This window comes from Diceros bicornis, chromosome 10 (genome assembly GCF_020826845.1).
Source record: "Diceros bicornis minor isolate mBicDic1 chromosome 10, mDicBic1.mat.cur, whole genome shotgun sequence".
In the NCBI taxonomy this organism is placed as follows: Eukaryota; Metazoa; Chordata; class Mammalia; order Perissodactyla; family Rhinocerotidae; genus Diceros; species Diceros bicornis.
The window spans coordinates 80,929,453-80,945,968 of NC_080749.1; the positions used below are offsets into that span (position 1 = coordinate 80,929,453).

Consider the following 16,516-nt stretch of genomic DNA (forward strand, 5'->3'; position numbering starts at 1 on the left):
ATACTTTTGCAACAAAAGGCATAAAAAGCTAATGGATAGAATGCCCTATTGGAAGTGTTGTAATATATACCTGGGGCAGTATAAAAGTGGAATGTACCTTAAACTGCGGTACCCTTTCTTCACTCTTTATTTTAATAGTAAAAAGAGTTTTAAGACTGTGTTACTGATATATTTATTTGAAATGGATTCTTCTGTTCAAAGTGGTAAAGTTGTCACTAATGAAGCTAAGCTCAAGTACTTTTTAAGTATATTAGTTTATTTGAAAATAGTAAAGACTTCTGTTAATGTAGTATTTATTTCAGTTGAACAGTGCACAAGCAGATTCTAAATAATTAATGAGGAGGATTTAGGGGTTTATTTACAGCTAACACAGTAGGTATATAACACTTTTGAAAATTTTGCTTGGGATCTTGGAGGATCCATAACTTAACCCTATGTAAAACGGGCTAACTTGTTCATTTGAGTGCAATCTTTTACAAGTGTTTGTCATTCCCTACACTTGGATGATAAATTGCCGCTTACATTTCTAGCTTTCAGATACAGCTGAGGGTTCACTCTTAGGCATTTATTTGACACAACACTTGGAAGAAAAACTCCTTAACAACAGCAACCCTTGGGAGACCCACCTGTTTTTGCCTATTAGTTTCAATCTTGAACCACCAATTCTATTTTGGCAAAAGCCAGTTGTCAGAAACTGGCAGAATCAAGCAAATTCATCCATCAATCAAGTTCATCCATCTTTATTTCTCTTTTCTTCTCGTTCTTCTTTCTTTATCTGTTTCTCTCCTCCCTTACTCCTAATCTCTTACTCTCAGATCTCTGTATTAGATTACTGTATTTTAGGACTCTTGGTGCCTTAGGCTTTTTGTCTTGCTAACTCTCTTAGGAAAAATTTTACCTCTCTCCTGAATTCATACTTGAATTCCTGATTTCAGCTTTGATTTCCCTCAGAGGATCTCCTGGTCCTGTTCCTGCTAGCCCTGAGAACTGAAGTAGGAACATATATTCTCTGAGGAGAGGAATAGAGATCTCTAGGAAGCCAAAGAATCGTGTACTGGATGGGACTAACGGGGAACAATACTGGACATTGAACGAAGGCGCAAAGGTGCTTGGCCACAGCTTCTGCACGTCCTCCTTACTCCACCAGACACAGCCTATACATACTACTCCTCTTCTCTTGGTGTGTTTTAGTCCTGTTCTCTGTAAATCTGTTAACACTCCAGCTCAGGTTTTTCACTATAAAACATTCTGTAGCTATTCCTTTTCACATTGATATTTCTTTTTGGGGGATTTCTATATAATTTGTAGACATTCCTTTTTGTTTTAAACGTATGAGTCTTATTTCTTCCATAGTAGTGTAAGTTCCCCAAAAGCAGAGAAATCATCTTATAGACCTTTGTATCCCTGGTGTCCACCTTATTTTTCACATTCCTTTACCCTTGTACCTAGAAGTTTGGCAGGTGGTGGGTGGTTGACACATGAGGGGTGTACCGCAGGTATCATTTTAGAATGTGTCTGCCGCTGTTGCATTGCAGCAGGGCGTCTGTCGGTGGGAGACTTCTTGGTGGCAGAAGTGATATGCTCTGTGAACTAGAGGTACGTGGCTGGCCAGCTTTATAAAAAACACTGACGTTCACAGAGTCCTGGAGAACACTGAGATTTGTAATGGACATTGCATTATATATCAAGGTTCAACGAGATAGTGAATGTACCAAAAAAGGATAGAGCAGGAAACATAGGCGCACTGTAGAAACAATATTAAGGCATAATAACTGGCCTGATGGTTGGTGCTAGTTGTAGAGATCTCTGAAGCCACTCTTTGATTATAAAGGAACTGTTCCTACCTCCAGTATTATCTGCATTCCTTAATCACAAACCAGTGGGAAAGTATTTGTGCTGTGGCCATAAATTAACCGTCATCACCTAAATGAAATATTTCTCCTGTTTTGAGGGTTTATCTCTGGTAGGGGGAAAAAAGGGACCTTTCCTATTGTTCTTCCCTGTGCCTAATACCTGCCTCACTTAGCTCTCAATGATGACTTTCCTCTTTATGGAATTAAAAAATACCCATGTAATTGAATTATTCTTGCAGTCAGCCACCAAAGTTTCATTCCAGTTCCCAAATAAAACTTTGAAAAGTATAATGAGCATTCCCACTCATGATTCAGAACTACTAACTACACGTTTATATGCAGGCGATAGTTCTGCTTAGGTTTGCAGTTTTTTTAAAAGTTTCATGTGGAATTGCTATTATGAAGTGGGTGCGGTGTTGCTTTGTTTTCTTTGTCCTGCGTTCATGGTGTGTACACACACACACACACACACACACACACACACTCTCTCTCACACATTCTCTCTCTCTAGCTAAGTTCCCCTTCACCATACATGCAATTTAGTCATGTGTTTGCTGCTTGTCAGGAAATATTGTTTCCCTCTATAAACTTCTCTCAGAACAGTTTTTGGAACCATGATGGCTATCCAGTAAGTATTTTTTTACCAAATTATTTTAGATTTGAAATATAGTTTTTTAACTTTAATTATAGTACAGATTCCACTTATGGTAAAGAAGTTAAGTGTTGTTTGGCAGTGATTCCCCTTGTCTCCCCTCTCCTCAAATTAGATGGCAGTATTTATACTCTGCATGGCACATTCAGTGTTTCACTTAGCAGTGAAGCATTGTTCACAAAGGAAAGCGACCTTGAAGAAATATTGAAAACTCTTTTAACTTAATATAAAGATAGTAAGTACAGTATCAGTGAAGTGTAAAATTATGCATTACTTGGACATTCTACAGGGACTCTCTGGTTTTCTAAGTGATTTGTTACTCATCCAAATCTCATTGGTTAATCCAATCCCGTTAACCAAGCAAATACAATCATTTGATCATAAAATGTATCAAGTTTTATGTGTAGAAATATCCACTGGATTTTAATTTATGGATTGTTTATTTTATATTATTTTGGGGGTAGATTAAAAGACTTATAGAAGATACTGCAATTTAAACAAAAACACCTTACATATCAAAACCTTAAACAAATCAAAACTGTTTTCAAGTATTTTAGCTATTCCATGTATAGAATAAAATTCTCTTTTATTCTTTTTCTATCCCTGCTCCTTTTCCTTCCTGTTTCTAGCAAATTGATGTAGTTTAGTGTTTGGTTCACCTACTTCTCCTTCATCACTTAAAGTAACTTTGGGTTTTATGTTGTTTAAGGTTGAGCTTAAAGGACTTTGGTTACTACTTTAAAGAATCTTCTGGTATCATGAATGAAGATTTACAGTTTTAAAAGCTGTTGGTTATTTTGTCATATGACTCCTAAAATTTTCCCCAAATGTGGATTAATTTTTTTAAAATTTCTGGGATTTCCATTTTAGATATGATTAGTATACCCTCTGCTTATTAATGAGGGGGAGAGAGCAAGGATAAGTTAATCTTTATTCTTACTTGATAACCAGTTTGTTTTGTATTTATTGTTTAAAAGCAACAGCAAAAGGATTACAGATAAATGGCTTCACTTTAAAAATATTGACATTTCAAAGGTATCATTTGTCATTAAAGATCCTTTTAACATCACACGCAACTTGTTCACTGGGCTATTCATCTGAAGAGTTTGTTTCTTGATATATTATTTCTTGCCTATTCAGATAACAAATAGTGTTTTAGAATTTTTAAAAATTCCATTTAAGCCAGACCTAATTTTGATAGCTTCAATACTCTGTATACAATTATGATATGTTTTCTTAAAATTTATATTTTGCATTTACAATTATAAATGTATTCTGATTTTAGTGGTGTAATGTCTTGCAGTTTCATTTTACAAGTATAATTTGGATACTCTAGACATTTTCTTATTAGAAAAGTTAAGATCCTTTGTGAAGTGTTTGGCAATCCAAAATATGAGGGGCTTAAAATAGGGTCAAGTATGAACCTATATGGTAAACATCAACTCTTACCCATTGGTAATCTCAAACAACTTCAGATTGCATTTGAACTATATTTGTGAATGACTTCTCTTAGCTCCTTAAGATATCCAGGTTTCTAGGGCTTTCTGTGTAAGTACTGACATACTCGTTTGGTAGCACCCCTTGTTCCCAGATTACCCAACTTTCCCACACTTGCATTTTCAGTTGGGGATAGAATAGTGAGGAGTCATGGCCTAGGTCTGAAGCCTTAGGACTATGTTCCATCTTTCCCATGCCTGAATAATCTTCATTTTGGGCCTGAGTGGGTCTCATTCCCACTGGAACTAGGACATTGCCAGTGGCCCCTGTACTGCTCATAGCTAAGTGGGATACCTCATCCCTAACTTTCTGGTTCAGATGGTTAGGAACATGCCTTAACTGCTGGCAGTTTTCAGGTAGGTGATTGCTTCATAAGAGAACATTAAAGAAATCTGAATTGTAAGGCCGATCCACAATTTAAAAACCTAAAATTTTTTCTGTATATCGTATGATTTAACTTTATTTTATATTCTCTAGTTATAATGGTTCAAAACTGTAGTTGCATATTTTATTTGGGAAACATGTATTTTGTTTTTTATTATATATTTGCTATCTAAAAAACAAGGAAGTGCTTAAAGGCATTATTGTTTGTGATTCAGTTACTCTTAATAAAACTAAAGTTTTTATAGTTATCCTATTTAATTTCAATTGACTGTAGTATTAAATAGTCTAACCAGTGATCTGTTGGTGTGATGGCCTAATGGCAAATAAAGTCTTTGCATACAAGTTTATAATCATTTGAAAATTTCACGTTAGGACGAGTCCTTTGAGTACAACTGTAGAATAATAGTAGATTAGAAATTGTGTATGAAATGCATGGCCTCTAATTTTTTTTTCTATTTAAACCTTCCCCTCCTTTGTTACATAGAGTAATATTATTTCCCAAAAGTGCCACTTTGTTTCACTGCATGCAAGTTGAGTTTTCCTCAAAATTTTTTTAGGTGAGTACCCAGAATATGAAGATGGGTGGGCTGCCGCGTACAACACCTCCAACTCAGAAACCCCCCAGTCCCCCTATGTCAGGGAAAGGGACTCTTGGGTGAGTATGTAACTACGTAATGATTGAAAACCATTTCATGTAGTGTTGTGTGAAAACTAAACACTACATATATTTAAACTAATTTTTAATATTTGAAAAGAGAACGTTTTCTTCCTAAGATCATCTTTCTTGTGTGTAACTTTTCCTTTTCTTGGGAAGCATCTTTATACTTTAAAAAGATTTTGTGTAGAAATTATTTTTCTAATGAATTTTAAATTTGAGGTAAAATTGTAGCCCAAGTTCATGGTTTATTATAAATTGCACTCTAATTGCTATTTTCAGAAAATTTTTAGTCTTTCATATTACAGTTGACTGTTCTTACTCAGACTGTGAAGAACATGGTGTAGATTATAAAATTCTGTATATCTTGCGTTGTCATGAGAGTATTGAACTTTAATTCAGTCTGCAGAATTGGGCTCCAGCTTTGCCTTTTGGCAGAAATGGTCAATTAATGGAAAAGCTTGACTTTTTTCTCCTATAGCATCATAATATAAAAACTTGGTTTATTGTGATCGAGGTTTGTGGTCAAGTGGGCACAGTATAGCCCAGAAGCCGGATGACTAAAATGGTGGTTCAGCTCTGCTACAGCTCTCTGGTCTTGCATAGTCAGCCTCTTAGCAATTCAATTTTTTCATCTGTAAAAGGGGGTAATAGTTGTCTGCTCTCAACTTTTCAGAGTTACCGTATGACAAATTGGATTTTTAAAAAATGTCTAAGACACAGACAAAATGCTTTGACAACCATTGGCTTTATAATATATGCTTAAAAGTTTTTAATTGACAGTTTGGTTTTTGGCCCCCTCACCAAAAACAACAACAACAAAAAACCTAATCAAGCCTAGGGATCAGGACAGGACAAAGATGAGTTGAGATATAAAGGAGGATAATATTGGAAGAGGAATTATAGTTAGGACAGTTGGAAACAAAAGAATAAAAATGAGTTCCAGTCAGGAATAAGATGATTTTATTTGGGGTGGGCAAAAAAAAGTCTGCTTAGATTAGAGAGGAAAGAATCTAGTAGATACAATAAGATTTTATTTTATTTTATTGACACGGTAGGGTATAATTGTGCAGGGATAAGAGTAGAGTCAGATCAAGAGGAAGTATTTGTTTTATTTTCCTGTGGAATACCTACGTTTCTAGCATGTATAGTATCTAATGGATTTTGTTAGGTTTTGAATCAAGATTGTTAGCAAGATAACCCACTGTAGTCTCTAGTAAAATAAAATTTTCTGTTACTCTCAAATTTTGAAGATTTACTCATATACCAGTATTTGTTTTTCTTGTGTATTAGCAAGGGTTCTGAGGATCCTTGGCGACCAGAGTCGCTGAGCCCCACAAACTGGTTGATGGTCACAGCCTGGCTTTCTCGCAGGTCTTTGCCTAGCCACCATATTTTGTTCCTCTGCCTCTTTTTTTTTTTAAAGATTTTATTTATTTATTTTTTCACCCCCAAAGCCCCAGTAGATAGTTGCATGTCATAGCTGCACATCCTTCAAGTTGCTGTATGTGGGACACGGCCTCAGCATGGCCGGAGAAGCAGTGCGTGGGTGCGCGCCCGGGATCCGAACCCAGGCCGCCAGCAGCAGAGTGCGCGCACTTAACCGCTAAGCCACGGGGCCGGCCCTGCCTCTTATTTTTTTACCTTGTCTTTATCATTGCCTTCACTGTCTAGTTCTCAATCAGCAAAGGTTTTTTTCTTGGATGAAACAGAACATTTTTATTGTCTGGGAAAAATTGTCTGGAAATCAGATGTTTAGAAATAAATCAGTTTCGTATTTTATGGTATTTATAGTTACATCATAATTTCAGAGATGCCTAAACTTCTTTTCAGTATTTTCAATCCAAGTTTCTACATTCTTTTTTCTTCCTTTGACCCAATATCTCATCTAGTGCCCCTTATTTATTTTTAATTATTAAAGTATATATGTATTTATGCAAAGAGATTTTGAGAGTAGTAGAGTGGATGGGGTCATTGCAAAGTGATATCATCTGAAATCAATGAGCTGAAATTCGAGTAGCCCAGGAGAGCAGTGTTTGAAGGAACCTGGGGAGCTTTTTGGGAAGTGAATTAATAAGAAATACATAAGTCAAGGGAGCAACATCATCTCAGGAAAAGAAAGCTTTTTAATTTTCACATCTTGAGATCCCAATTTTTATTCTTTTAAGGATGAGAATCTCATCTACAAAATGTCAGTTTCACGTCAGTTGAGTATTTATCATTGTCATAAAAAATTTGGAAACTTAGAGGTGAGAATTAATTTAATAATCGCTAATGTTCTAGTGTACATCCTACTTCCTATCATATTTCCTTTCTTACTCTTCTCATTTTCTTCCTGTAAAAGGAAATTTGGAGAAAAAGAGGGAAATATGTTAATAAAATCCAGTCTGTTTTGTACTTCACAGTTCAAAGTAAATAAGGTAGACTTAGGTGGTCTTTTTTTTTCTCTCCCTTTTGAATGTTGAACTCTGAGGAGGGTAAAAGGTAAGAGAGATCAAGGTGAAAGTTGAGGAGGATGTGAAGTGAGAATGGAAGGAGATGAGATTAAATTGTGGATTTCTTTGTATTGGGTATAGTTTAATTTCTATGTATTTATTATATAGAAAGGGAAATGAATTTTTATGGTTGCTGTTGCTCATCAGTGTGAGGGTCGTGGAGCCAAATTCTAGGTTATTTACCCTATCTTTGAATATCCTTGGTTAGGGAGAGAGGGGTGAGGAAGATGATTAGTGCATTCATGCAGTGCAGCTGGAAGACTTTGACGTGCTACTAAAATAATTTGGACTCACCTAAGAAAAGACAGTCTGGGAAACATTGGCTTACCTGGTGGGAGAATCTTCGTGCTCTCAGAACGAATGAACAAAATTGCATTAGCACAGGGAAATGAGGTTGGAGACTAAAAAGTACTCCTCAAAACCCTAATGGTGGAGAAGTGATACTTAAGGAAAGACTGAAATTGGTAGCTGGGTTATTTTAAAACACATTTTCCTATTTCTGAGTACAAATTGTATTTCACTACTGGCAGCTCTGAATTTATTGTGCCGAGACTTGCTAATCACACGATACATACGCTCTTCTTTTTGTAGGCGGCACTCCCCCTATCGCACACTGGAGCCAGTGCGTCCTCCAGTGGTACCAAATGATTACGTACCTAGCCCAACCCGTAATATGGCTCCCTCGCAGCAGAGCCCTGTGAGGACAGCTTCTGTGAATCAAAGAAATCGAACTTACAGGTATTTTCTCTACCTCAGTGCAAAACGTGATGGTCGTAGCACCATGATTTGTTCAGATAACTTTAGTTAAATTTCTCTCATTTTCCAAGCACTAAGTTCTTTTCCTCACTCTACTCTCCCAAACCTCATCTGATTCCACCTCTCTCTCCTCATGTTCTCATGCAACTTTGAGCAGTCAGGAAGTTGAAGAACAGACATCTCACAGTGCAAACTTCTCCACAAGATTAATAGTTATAGTTGACCTGAAAAAAAGTTATGGACCAGATGTGGGAAATTTCAAGTTGTTTTTTGGTGGAACTTTACAGATGAAAAACTATACACAATAAAACATTAATATGGGATAGTATATCAAGATATCATTACAAATAAAATTAATCAAATAATCTGTTTAGGAAAACTCTGTTTTTATTATAAAAGACATTTCTTCAGACAAGCATTAAACTGGAGTAAAAGAAAGTAATATTATTCTTATGTGTTGAGCCCCATCCTTTGTCACTTATATTTATAGAGAATTTTTTCTTCTTAATTTCTTTAATACATGCTTATTAAAATGTGGTCAAAACAAGTTTCTTGAACCCAGCTTTTCCCCCTACTTTATTAAGAAATTCCTATTTGAAGTGGAGGGCTTTTGAATTATCTTTTTGTAGATAGTTTAGGGAAGTGTTGGTGTCATCTTACTGTATATCAATACTCATGTTTTGGGGCTCCTCCTTCTGTAGCAGCAGTGGGAGCAGTGGAGGAAGCCACCCCAGCAGTCGGAGCAGCAGTCGGGAGAACAGTGGAAGTGGGAGTGTGGGTGTTCCCATTGCTGTTCCGACGCCCTCTCCTCCCAGTGTCTTTCCAGGTAAAACACTAAAGGTGCTTCATCTTCACTTGTCCTTCCTGAATTTGAATTTAATTTCTGATTTAATTACAGTGGGCTTTCTTCATAATCAGGATTTTTTTTTCCTTTAGGACTCCATAAATGTTGGAAAATCTTTGTGCGTTTGTTATTTTTAACCAAGTGATTTGTAAGTTTATGGTCACACACGTCTCTGTTATTTGGTCTCATGTCTTTGATGCTGTGGCTCAGTTGGTGCTTTGAGGTTTCCGGTGCCATCTTGGTATGAGTTATGTGTTTAATTCCTGCTAGTGTTAGGACAGTGCATGCCTTTGGACGCAGTGCGGACTCTGTAAGAATCAGATTGGTAAAAAAAGGCTTGGACAAATAGAAAAATAGTTTTAACAGTTAAATTTAGTTGACTGTTGGCACTTAATACTCGCTGAAATGCTACCCTCTTTTCTGTGAAACAGAAAAATGTGCTTGTTTAATCTGAGGACACACAGTTAAAATTTAGTTTTAAAAGCATGACACAAAAGACATAAGGATAGAATATTATATTTAATTTACTTATCATAATAACAAATAGATAATACCTTTTTAAAAATCATGAAAAAGAGAGATTTGCATTTTTCTAAATTCTTTTTTACCTGATAAGATATTTATGTCTGGAATATATCTTTATTTTCTGATTTGTGTAATTCAGAATGGAATACTGTTGTTTTCTAGTGGCTATCAGGTAAAAAGGAATGCTTTTAATGAATTTAAAAACCTGTACATTACCCTGAGCATCTTGAATTATTTGCTGCAAACCTAACAATCCTTTAACATAAGCTTTATTCTTTTTTTTTTTTTAACACTCTTCTTTGGTTAGTGATAAGCACTGAATATCTAACAGTAAGTTCTCTAATGCCTTTTCTCATCCTGCCTAATGGGACAGCCTCATTAATGCTACCTCTTACTCCTCTTTCCCTCAGCCCCTGCTGGCTCTGCTGGTACTCCTCCCCTTCCTGCTACTTCTGCATCTGCCCCTGCCCCTCCTGTTCCTGCTACCGTCCCTTCCTCCACTGCCCCAGACACTGCCGCTGGGGGTGCCCAGACCCTTGCTGATGGCTTCACTTCTCCAACTCCCCCTGTTGTTTCTTCCACTCCCCCTACAGGTGAGTATTGGCTTATTCCTTGGCAGGCACATCCAATCATCCGACTCTTCTCTTACCTGGAACTCTGGCTTTGTTTTTGTTTATTTGGGCTTTGTATTAAAAAAAAAAATCTGAAGAATAAGGTACTAACCTAGAAAATGGCATGTGACCAAGAGTAGAATTTTCTGAGGAAATCTGTGTAAAGTTTCCCATGCATTTTTCTAATAAAGTAGCACAAATATACATATTTTTATTTCTTGAATTTCATTTATTAGACATTTGTGAATTTAGTATGGAGCCATCTTTTTTTTTTTGTGAGGAGATCAGCCCTATGCTAACATCTGCCAATCCTCCTCTTTTTTTCTTTTTGCTGAGGAAGACTGGCCCTGGGCTAACATCCATGCCCATCTTCCTCCACTTTATATGGGACGCTGCTGCAACGTGGCTTGCCAAGCAGTGCGTCAGTGCGCGCCCAGGATCCGAACCGGCGAACTCCAGGCCACTGCAGCGGAGCGCGCACACTTAACCGCTTGCACCACCGGTGCGGCCCTGGAGCCATCTTCTGTACAGTTTTGAGCAGTTGTCCTTAGAAATATTGTTTGTTACAGGTTAAGTCATTAACAGAAAGTCTATGACAATAATTCTAAGGTATATTTTATAGAAAATATTTGCTGTAACAGTTTGAAAGTCTCTATAAGTCTATTATAACAGAATCTGCTGCTTATTATAGCAGCATTGGAAGCAAATATAAAATGGACTTTTTAAGAATTTCAGTTTTACTTGTTACTTGAGGTTGACTGGTGTTTTAGTGTTTTAAAATTGCAATCTAAAATCTGTTTTGATAGGGAAGGAGAAAAATTGCCACAAAATATATTTGCACAGTTAACAGTGATGCTAGTTAGTGAACAAGTTTTTATCTATTATAAAAATGTATGTTTGGGGCCGGCCCCATGGCCTAGTGGTTAAGTTCGGTGCTCTCCGCTTCGGCGGCCCGGGTTCAGTTCCCAGGCACAGACCTACACCGCTCATTGGCCATGCTGTGGTGGTGTCCCACGTACAAAATAGAGGAAGATTGATACAGATGTTAGCTCAGGGCTAATCTCCCTCAAGCAAAAAGAGGAAGATTGGCACAGATGTTAGCTCAGGGCAAATTGTCCTCAGCAGGAAAAAAAAAAAAAAAGTATGTTTGGACACACATCACCTTAGCTTGTCAGTAAAGTACTTCATAGAATATATATTCAGCTCTGCTGCTATAAGCAGATGTTTAAATGTTTTAAAAGACATTTTAAAAATCCATTTTTAAGTGGATTTTGGATAGTGTTTTATGAGATAGCTTCTATAGTAGCACTTTTTAAGAAAAGCTGTCTCCAGTGGGTAGAGGTCAACACGAGCTGTTCTTTGATCTACATGCAACTCTGATAGGCCAGACTAGCAAGTTAAATATAGGAATCTTGTTATGCTCCTGTGTCAGTGGAGTGAAGAATACATCTTGAAATCTGTTGTAGGCCCAGAAAGGACAAATCACCCCACCTGAGAGCCAATATTTGAGTAATTGAATTGTAATTTAATAACAGGTGCTGGTTCATAGTCTGCACTGAATAAACATTTGTTGTGTGACTGAATAATTATAGTTTTTTTTAACAAAAAGCAAAGTAAATGCCTTACTAACAATTTATATCAGTATAACCTCTTTTATACAGTGTCTTTGAAGCACCAAGTACTTTTTTTTTCTTTTTGTTAAGGTATAATTTATGTACAGTAAAATTCACCCTTTTTAGTGTATATTTCTGTGAGTTTTGACAAATGAATACACATATAACCACAACTACAATCAAGGTGTAGAACAGTCCCATCATCCGTAGATTTTCTTCCATGCCCTCTTTGTAGTCAATTCTTCCTTCATAGCCCTTGGCAACCTCTTGATCTTTTGTAAGAATATCGTGTAAATGGAAGCATATGGTATGTAGCCCTTTGGGTCTGGCTTTTTGGCCCAGTGCATTTGGGATTTATCCATGTTGTTGCATGTTTTGTTATTTTGTTCCTTTTTATTACTGAGTAGTATCCTATTGTATGGATGTACCACAATTTGTTTATCCCTTTCCCAGTTGAGGGACATTTGGATTATTTACAGTTTTGGGTGATTATGAATAAAACTGCTGAAGCACTCACATACAGACTGTTGCGTGAGCACAGGTTTTCATTTCATTTGAGTAAATACCTAGGGAGTAGGATTGCTGGGTTGTATGGTAAGTGAACGTTTAACTTTATAAGAAACTGCCAAATTGTTTTCCAAAGTAGATGGTTGCATGCTGTAGTTGCACATCCTTCTAGTTGCTGCATGTGGGACGCGGCCCTAGCATGACGATACAGTTTTGCACCCCCAGTTTCTCTGCATACTTGTTAGCACTTGGTACTGTCATTATGTTTTTTTTTTTTTATTTAGCCATTCTAATAGTGTATAATAGTTTCTCATGTGTCTTTGGCATTTCTCTGATGACTAGTGATGGTAGAATATCATCTCATTTGCTTATTTGCTACCTGTTTATTTTCTTTGGTGAAATGTCTGTTTAAATGTTTTGCTTCTCCCCACGCACCTTTTTTTTTTTTTTAAACAGTTTTATTTATTTATTTTTTTGTGTGTGAGGAAGATCAGCCCTGAGCTAACATCCGTGCTAATCTTCCTCTTTTTGCTCAGGAGGACTGGCTCCGAGCCAACATCCATTGCCAATCCTCCTCCTTTTTTTCCACAAAGCCCCAGTAGATGGTTGCATGCTATAGTTGCACATCCTTCTAGTTGCTGCATGTGGGACGCAGCCCCAGCATGGCCGGAGAAGCGGTGTGTCGGCGCGCGCCTGGGATCCGAACCCGGGCTGCTAGCAGTGGAGCTCACGCACCCAACCGCTAAGCCGCAGGGCCGGCCCCTAATGGTGTCTTTTAAAGAGCAGAAATATAGTCCACTTCATTGATTTTTTTTTTTCTTTTATGGATTGTGCTTTTGGTGTCATATTTACAAACTCTTTACCTTATACAAGGTCATAAAGATTTTGTCCTGTTCACTTGTAGTACAAGTTTTTAGTTTTAGGTTTTATAGTTAGGTCTGTGGTAATTAAACTGTAGTTCAGTTTTTTTTTTCAACTCAAAAATAAATGCCTTATTAATGATATGAATTAGAGTCTCTTTTATGTAGTGTCGTTGAATCACCGAGGACGTATGTGAAATTTTAGACTAGATCTGACTATATAAAATTCATAATGGTGTTAATTATCAGATGTTTTTAACTTGATGATCCTAGGTTTGTACTAGTTTGTTATAGATTAATTACTAAAATGCCAATAATGTGTTTGTATCTGGTGATTCAAATGTTAAAATGTACCCTTATTAGTTTATGTTTTTACATTTTTATCATGGTTACAGAGACTTGACGGGATTATGTGTAATCTTGAATACTCAAGATTTTTATACAACAGAATTGATTTTTAGGTTTTGATATTGTCATATATAAGGAGATTAAATGGTCTAGCAGCTCTTGAGGGCTTTTATAATATTCTTTATATGAGTCCATGTGAAGTCTAAGTTTGATAAATTTATAGAGTTCCTGAGGACCAATTTTAGTTACGTAAAACCATTTTACAGTATGGATAAGATGAAAAATTGTCAAGTGTTATTTTCTTTCTTTGTGCCTCTCCTCCTGACTTCCTTCTTTCCTTACCCTTTCTCCTTTCCTTTCCCCTCCTCCTTCCTCTTCCCCTTATCTTATCTCCTCTCCTTCCCTCCTCTCCCCGGGCAGGGTCTCTCATGGGCATGGTCTCTCATGGGCACTTCTAGTGCTTGGTATGTAACAGTAGGCCCTCAGCTGAATGATTTTGAGTGGGGGTGGAGTCAGGATAAAATTTAGGAACTGGATTGCATTAGGAAATTGGATGGATTAGGAAAGAGGGTCTTTAGTTGGCATTAGCTGTTGAAATAGTCTCAGAGAGTGAAAAATAGTGAAATTGCTGATAAATATGTACAGGTTCAGGGATCATATTAAAAATAAGATATTTTGATTCACTTTTTGTACCTTAGCTTTTTTTCCTAATTGTAAATTTCCTAAACTCTAATTTTAAGACCAAATAATCTGGCTTTAGAGATGGATATTTTCAATTGAATAAAGATGGGTTTGATTTGGAATTATGTCACTTGACCTTTTACTGAAGTATTTTATGTTTTCCTTTAAGCAGATTGCTTTGCTACCTTAAATTTACTGTTCTTATTATTTTGGAATAAGACTGTGTCAAACACTTTTTCTTTTGCTTTCCCAGATGTTACTCTTATCTTGTTTAGTTTTTAGTGTTTAGTGGCTGGTTTTTTGGGGAGGAAGTGGACCATAAATTTTAATTGTGATAATTTTGAAACCCTATCAAATTATTCATTTAATAAAATCATAATGTTAGTAATCTATGTAGATGTAGCTTTTTCAAGCATAATCATGATTTTATTTATCTACTGTCCTGCTAGTTCACTTTGATATAATGTCAGCTGAGCAGTAACTGTCACCTTGCACTATGTTTGTCAGATGGCAATTAACTTAGCTAAGTATTGTTATTTTTAATAATCTTACTCAGCTTCAGGCATTGTACCTAAAGTATTTCATTGTCTGAGATAATTTTCTTTTAATGACACGTTTATGTTCTGTCCCTTTTCCAGGTCATCCTGTTCAGTTCTACAGCATGAATAGACCTGCCTCTCGCCATACTCCCCCAACTATAGGGGGCTCATTGCCCTATAGACGCCCTCCTTCCATAACTTCACAAACAAGCCTTCAGAATCAGATGAACGGAGGACCTTTTTATAGCCAGAATCCAGGTTAGATTTTCTTTTGCATTCTATGGAACATACCTAATTAGAAATCTTCAGTTACAGAGAAGAACCTGTAATTACAAATGACTAGCTCGTGATAGGTGGTTAGTACTTTTTGTTGAATTAAGGAAAGAATGAACACAAGATTGCTAATACTCTATCTTCCAGTTCTTCTTTTATTTAAAAATCAAAACATAGTTTCCATACAAAGTTGTAGAACTTAATTTTTCTGAACAGAATCTTTTTTTTATGTGCTAATGATTATTTGCTTTTTAAAATAATATTGTGGTGAACAGTATTTTCTTCTTATTTAATCAAATATCCTTGCTCTATGAATAGCAAATAATGAAAATTGAGTGTGCACGAACAGAGTTTATAAGTGGCAAAGGAAAAAGGAAATGGCATTTTTGAAGCTCTTCGTGCTGGGCAGTTGATCTGTCTTATTTAGTTCTCATACCAAACCTGTGATGGGAAAACTGTTATATCCAGATATAACAATCATCTTTCAGTTGCATCATGCATACGGAAAAATTAATCTGGTACATATTTAGTACTATACATAATCATTATTTTTACTTCTTCCCAGAGATGGGAATAGCAAATATTAGACTTGCTGACTACTGTGGACATGCTATGTCAGCTTACTGTGTTTTTCTGGATTTTTGCCAAAAGGCCAGTAAGCCTGTGTATGAGCATCTCTAGTATTAGGGGACAGCCCATTCCATCTTTGACAAGCCCTGAATTTTATGGAGCTGAAATCTGTCTACTGTGGCTACTACCTTTTGGTGAAACTTTGTTATATCCTTTGGAGTCTTGCAGGAGAAATTTTATCCTTCTACACAAATGCAGTTTAAAGAATGCTTTTGTATTTATTATCTCATTTGATTCCTACAGGTGAGGAAACTGAGGCTGAGGTGGTGGTCAAGTTAGGATTTGAACTCAGGTCATCTATGTTCTTTCTGTTGTACTATCCTGCCTACCTTCAGATTTTAAAAAATCTTTCTCTTACCTTCCCAGGTCTCCTCTTTTGTCAGGGAGGAGGGTGTCCATATTGTAGTGTAAGGTACATGACAGCCTGAGACCTTGTCAGTCTCTTATACAGTTGTATCCTGGGGATAGTGCTCTGTAACTGTTGAATGTGGAGTGAATCCCTTCTTTCTTTATTCAAACCCCTTCACTGTTCTGGGTCTCTCTTGTAAACTAAATGCCATATTTATAGTCTAACCAGTGTACACCGTAGTGGGATTATCAGTTGGGTAGTTGAAATATACTTCTTAGTTGAAAAAATAGTTGAAATATACTTAGTTGAAATATATTTGTCTTGCTGCTATCTTTGATCAAACCTACTGATTTTGGCTGTCCCATTCTTTTTAACTCGTTTTGAGCTTAATTTTCACAAATATGCCTGGCCTTTTCATACATTCTGCTTTTATTTTATCTATTT

The 16,516-nt window shown here is 36.5% G+C and overlaps 1 protein-coding gene across 13 annotated transcripts in view; it reads left to right on the plus strand.

Moving 5' to 3' along the window:
• The window catches only part of ABI2 (abl interactor 2), a 118,978-nt gene that overhangs the window by 82,136 nt on the left and 20,326 nt on the right, over positions 1-16,516 (plus strand). For 8 of the 13 annotated variants that reach the window (XM_058549651.1, XM_058549645.1, XM_058549652.1 and 5 more), the window contains 4 exons: positions 4,944-5,041; positions 8,128-8,274; positions 8,994-9,118; positions 14,920-15,078. In XM_058549651.1, the coding sequence (XP_058405634.1) occupies positions 4,944-5,041; positions 8,128-8,274; positions 8,994-9,118; positions 14,920-15,078 (529 nt within the window). Of the gene's footprint in view, positions 1-4,943; positions 5,042-8,127; positions 8,275-8,993; positions 9,119-10,071; positions 10,255-14,919; positions 15,079-16,516 lie in introns of all 13 variants that reach the window. The other 5 variants (XM_058549644.1, XM_058549646.1, XM_058549656.1 and 2 more) reach the window with 2 other exon arrangements.